Below are 6,094 nucleotides of genomic sequence, written 5' to 3'. Positions count from 1 at the left end.
CCATAGCAATGTGGATGGGGTCAGCCCTAAAACCCTATCTTTGCCTGCTATTTTGGAAGTTATGATACAGGTGTCTTCTGCTTTGTTTGGTTGCTGGTGCTGAATTTCTTTCATTTATATGTTGTTTCATATTTTTTTTTGGACAAGCAGAGTCAGACAGTGAGATAGAGAGACAGAGAGAAAGGTTTTCCTTCCGTTGGTTCACCCCCCAAATGGCCGCTACAGCCGGCATACTGCACCGATCCGAAGCCAGGAGCCAGGCACTTCCTCCTGGTCTCCCATGAGGGTTCAGGGCCCAAGCACTTAGGCCATCCTCCATTGCCTTCCCAGACCACAGCAGAGAGCCGGACTGGAAGAGGAGCAACAGGGACTAGAACCCCGAGTGCTGGCCCCTCAGGCAGAGGATTAGCCTAGTGAGCTGCGGCAGCGGCCTGTTTCCATTCTTAACTATCAATGAATGGTACTCCCATTCCTCCATTGTCACCAGGCAGTATAGGATCCCTTAACTGAAAGATGCCTGTAACATAGGTCATGGAACAGCTGTGGGTGCAAGGTGAAGAAATGTGAACAAAATCTGAAGATATTTGGTGCAGAGTCAGGAATGAGCCCTCCTACATAAGACAAGTTCCAGAATGAGGATTCTTGCTTTGCGGGTGGATTTGATCAAACTCCTTTTTTTTAAGTACAGAGAAAAAAATCTGGAAGTTTACACCGTGTTTCCATTTAACACCCTATAATATAGACTAAGAAGCTTTTTTGCCAGTTCCTCATCAAATGTCTCAGCAGTAAGCATTAGTTGACGTATACTAAATGTTGAAAAAAATGAAAAATCTGAGCTCTTGCAATAGAAATCAAACAGGATTGGGATACAAATAAATGTTTGTGTTGTGAGTTCCTATCTATACTCTTGTAAAAGCTAGAAAGAAAAATGTTTTTCTCATTATCTAGGAATAATGCCCCTATGACTTCATCAACTTTAATATTCTGTGGAATGAGCTTTGTAGCAGGGGTTTAACTGTCCCTATACACACCTACCTTTACAGTGTTTCAAAACCTCAGTGCTCAGGGGGTTACACTTGTTAAATTAGAATCTTTTGTCATGACTCACTTGGTTAATCCTCTGCCTGTGGCACCGGCATCCCATATGGGCGCCAGTTCTAGTCCCAGTTGCTCCTCTTCCAGTCCAGCTCTCTGCTGTGGCCCGGGAAAGCAGTGGAGGATGGCCCAAGTGCTTGGGCCCCTGCACCCACATGGGAGACCAAGAATAAAATCTGGCTCCTGGCTTCGGATCAGCGCAGCTCTGGCTATAGGGAGTGAACCAATGGAAGGAAGATCTTTCTCTCTGTCTCTGTCTCTGTCTCTCTCTCTCTCTTTCTCTTGCTGTCTATAACTCTACCTGTCAAATAAATTTAAAAAAAAAAAGAATCTTGTGTTAAAATTATGTAATAAACTTTAGCCACAATTAGTTGTCAAAATAAAATGTGTTGGTATGCGAACAGCTCAAAAATATAATTATATCTTTATGTGCATGCTGGAAGATGAGCATTCAACATCAAGCATAAAAGACTCTCCTGTACTGTGTGGAAAGCTCACGGGATCTGGATGAAGCTCATCTGAGTTTTCAGGAAAATACAAAGATTTTCATGAAGAGGGAGATGGACAATCCACTAAAAAATCTTGAAGTTTGCCGACTTGATATTGTGTATGCACGAATTTTAATGGGAGAATGTTGCTGAATTTTTAGGAATCAAATGTACAGATATACAAAAGGTATACATACTTTTAGACAAAAGAATTAAAGTATTTTATATGTGATATACAAATTTAGGATATTTTCTTACAGACAATGGATGATTTACCAAGCATAACTACAGCTATTGTAGGAATGGAGTTCATAATTGGAATCTTGGGTAATGGATTAATAGCACTAGTGAACATCATTGACTGGGTCAAGAGAAGTAAGATCTCTGCAGTTGATCAGATACTCACTGCTTTGGCAATCTCCAGAATAATCCACCTTTCCAGTAGACACTTAAGTAAGTTATTTTCTATGGTTTGCCCAGGCTTGCTCTGGGCTGAACAAATATTAAAAATGATTCATATTATCTGGATGGTAACCAGTCACTTTAGCATTTGGCTAGCTACAAGCCTCAGTATCTTTTATTTTCTGAAGATAGCCAATTTTTCTAACTCTATTTTTCACTACCTAAAGTGGAGAGTTGAAAAGGTGATCTCAGTGACACTGTTGGTGTCTTTAGTAATTTTGTTTTTAAACATTGCATTTTTGAACACAGATACTGATGTCTGGGTTGCTGGATATAAAAGAAACGTGACTAACAGTTCCAGCTCAAAAGACTCTTTGAACTTTTCCAGACATTTTTTACTCCACTACATGATATTCACAATCATACCCTTCACCCTGTCCCTCACAGCTTTCATCCTGCTCATCTTCTCCCTGTGGAGACATCTCAGGAAGAAGCAGCTCAATGCCACAGCACCCAGAGATGCCAGAACCAAGGCCCACTTGCAAGGTTTGCAGGCTGTGGTTGCCTTCCTCTTATTATACACCTTTTTCTTTCTGTCTCTTCTCATACAAGTTTTGATTTCCGATTTACAGGAGAAAAATGTGATCATCAGTCTTTGCCATGTTTTGGCAATGGCTTTTCCTTCAGGCCACTCATACATCCTGATTCTGAGAAATAAGAAGTTGAGACAGGCCTCTCTGTCTATGCTGTGGTGGCTGAGGTCCAGGGTCAAAGATGCAGAACCCTGATTTCTTTCCACCATTTAGGGGATCATCTTTCATATCCTGGAGGAAAATTAGCTCATTAGGAATTTTCCTATGTCAAGTTTCTCATTTTTAATATTCTTCCATTCTTTATAAATGTATGAGTCATAACAATGTTTGGAATAATCACTAATCAAACTTGCTATAGCACAGCACAATACATACAAATATGTATGTTAGTGCACTTAGACACAGAAGGATGCGAGTACATATCACTTAAAAATAAGAACCTTTTATAATAACCAATAATATATTGTATGAATCATTGAGATTTTTAAAATGAGAAACTTGCAATATAATATTATGTAAATGTGTGTAGATGTGAAACACACTGACTCATGAAATCTTGGGATCATTGTCATCATTGTTATGAATATGGAATTTATTATATTTAACAATGTAGATTTTTTGGTTTTTAAACTAGAATCATTAGTATACAAAATTCTACTTCACTGATAAAGTGACATATTTTCATAGTTTCTATTGCACCATCTCAAAATAGATTTCAATTTTAATGTGGCAGACAATCAAGTCATGACTGATAATAGTTTTATGACTGTGAGAGATTCACAGCCTTGAAATATTTTATCTTGTCATATTCTCCTATTTTCTTATTGGTTATAAACCAATCATGCTGTGATAGAAACAGGTATTTTTAGTGACTTATGGCTGACCAATAAATCATCCATAAAACCTTTTGTTAAGTGTGTATATTTTTGATATTTACTTATTGGAAGAAATGAAAGTTATTTTAATAATATTTATACCATCCTCAAAATTATTTATAATGATTATTTGATTTCTTCCTTTTGATAATTTATAATAATGTTGTGTTGCATTAATGTAATGGATCACCTTTCAATATACTGATTGCAGTGATAAATTGCATCTTTGTGAATGGAAATTTTTTAGTATCTTGCCAATAAGTGTAATCAAAGTTTTCTTTTGAGATAGATTTTTGAAATATGTTTCTTATTAAAAATGTATATGACTCATTAAAATGTCTCACAAAAAGGCTATATAGAGGACTAGTTGTCACCTAGTCCAGTTTTAGGAAGTACTAGCCTTCCGGGGGATTCCTTAGGAAATGGGAAAGCTTTTGATGGAAAACTCTTGGGCAACCTATGTAGCAATTCCTTTAAGTCTTTCTACACAGATCCAATGTTTTTGTTAAACTAAGTATGAGTGGCCAGAAACCATGAAGCTTCTCTCCAGTTGACTAATTTCCACATAAAAATTCTGTCATTTTTGTATGTTTAGTGTGTTACTTTTTTTCAGTTTTTCCTAGCTGATACCAAAGCCTCATAAACTCAAATTTGGTAGATGTTAGGCAAAGGAAAAAACTGCAAATAATGAAAGAGAATATGTTTTCATTTGCATGCTCACAAATGAGAATTCAGCTTTCACTCCAGCATCAGGTATGGAAGATTCCAGCCCATGAGAAGGATATATAGATGTAGGGGATCTTTTGAGTTGTTTTCAAAATAGCAGTGTTGTCCATAAATAAAGAACTGAATTCATACATTAGCATGCCTTGGTGCTTTCTTCTTCACGTTGGCCACAGAATTCAAAAGAAAACATGTTCTTTTACTGCACATACAGAAACCATGTGCTGGCAGAACTTTGTCATGATATTAAGAAATCTTACTTATGCCTTGTGTTTTCCTTCCAGACATTGAAAGTATTACCAAACATTGTTTGCATCTTAGTAATGATGGACTTTGTTCTTGAAAATATTTCCAATTTCTTCATCGTGCTGGTGAACTGCAGTAGTTGTACAATAATGAAAGTTCTCCTGAACTGGTAAAATTCTCATTGCTCTGTCAGACTGCAGAATTGCTTTGCTATGATTATATTAACATATTAGGATTCAGCTACGATTAATCCAGATTTACAGAGTGTGCAGAAGTCATTGTTCTTACAGCGTGGGCAGTGATCAACCATGTTAGCCTCTGGCTTGTTACTTAACTCAATATATTCTATTTGCTCAAAATAGTCAATTGCTCCAACTTTATGTGTCTTCACCTAAAGAGGAATAGCAGCAATAGTAATGCAAAGGTATTTTTTGGAACTTTGGTAGTAGTGTTTCGTCATTTTACAGTGATCAACATGGATCAGGCTATGGAGATGAGTGAATATGGAAGAAATGTGACATTGAAGAATGATCGGCAATGTGTTTATATTTCATTTATTGGACCTTGAATGTTTGAGTGAAAAAAACATTCAATTGAATATCACAAACTGAGCATACATGTTTTGTGTTAGATTTATTTTGACCATGAACTCTTATTTCATGTTTAATTGAAAGCACATTAAATAGTTAAACACAACTATGCATGTAATTAAATTCCAGAATGATATACATTTTTAGAGTGAATTTTGTGTATACCTACCTTTGGGACCCAGCGTTGTGGTAAACCAAGTTAAGCTGACACCTCTAACACCAGCATCCCACATTGGATCACCAAGTCAAATTCCAACCACTCTGCTTCCAATCCTGCCTGCCCTTCCTTCCTTCCTCTCTCTCTCTCTCTCTCTCTCTGAGTCAGATGTCTTTCTGTCTTCCTGTCTTTCTTAGATTTCATTTATTTATTTGAGAGGTAGAGTTACAGAGAGAGAGAGAGAGGGAGAGACATAGAGAAAGGTCTTCCATCCACTGGTTCACTCCGCAGATGGCTGCAATGGCAGAACTGAGCCAATTGGAAGCCAGGAGCTAGGGGCTTCTTCTGGTTCTCCCACACAGTTGCAAGGGCCCAAGCGCTTGGGCCATCTTCCACTGTTTTCCAGGCCATAAGCAGAGAGCTGGATAGGAAGAGGAGCTGCTGGGACATGAACTAGTGCCTCTATGTGATGCTGGTGCTACAGGTGGAGACTTAGCCTATTATGCCACAGTGCTAGCTTTCCTGTTCCTTTCTAATGTTCCTGGGAAAGCAGTGGAAAATGACCCAAGTTCTTGGATACCTTTTGCCCATGGGAGATCAGGGTGGAGTTTCTGGCTCCTGGAATTGGCCTAGCCCAGCCCAGCAGTTGCAACCATTTGGGGAACGAACCAGCAGATGAAAAATTTCTGTCCCTCTCTTCATCAATCTGTTTTTAACACAAATAAATAAACCTTTTTAAATTAAAAATAAATAAAATTTCTTTTACATTGAAAAAGTCTATCTCCCCTAAAAGATTAAAGATGATTAATATAAATGTAATATAAATCGGTGACATAGGCTTGAAAATGTTGTTTATGAGGCAATGAAACTTTCTGCATCTATGAAAATGGCATTGGTGAAATCTATAATAATTAAAACCAATTTA

The 6,094-nt window shown here is 37.6% G+C and overlaps 1 protein-coding gene across 1 annotated transcript; it reads left to right on the top strand.

The window, feature by feature from the left end:
- The first annotated feature begins 1,846 nt into the window (after positions 1-1,846).
- LOC100349038 (taste receptor type 2 member 14-like) lies at positions 1,847-2,773 on the top strand. Its single transcript, XM_002722170.1, has one exon. It carries the CDS (start codon positions 1,847-1,849, stop codon positions 2,771-2,773), a length of 927 nt encoding a protein of 308 aa, XP_002722216.1.
- The last annotated feature ends 3,321 nt before the right edge of the window (positions 2,774-6,094 follow it).

Source organism: Oryctolagus cuniculus, chromosome 9, assembly GCF_964237555.1.
Source record: "Oryctolagus cuniculus chromosome 9, mOryCun1.1, whole genome shotgun sequence".
NCBI lineage: Eukaryota > Metazoa > Chordata > Mammalia > Lagomorpha > Leporidae > Oryctolagus > Oryctolagus cuniculus.
Note: the sequence above shows the minus strand (reverse complement) of the source record. Positions and strands in the feature narration are given on the sequence as shown.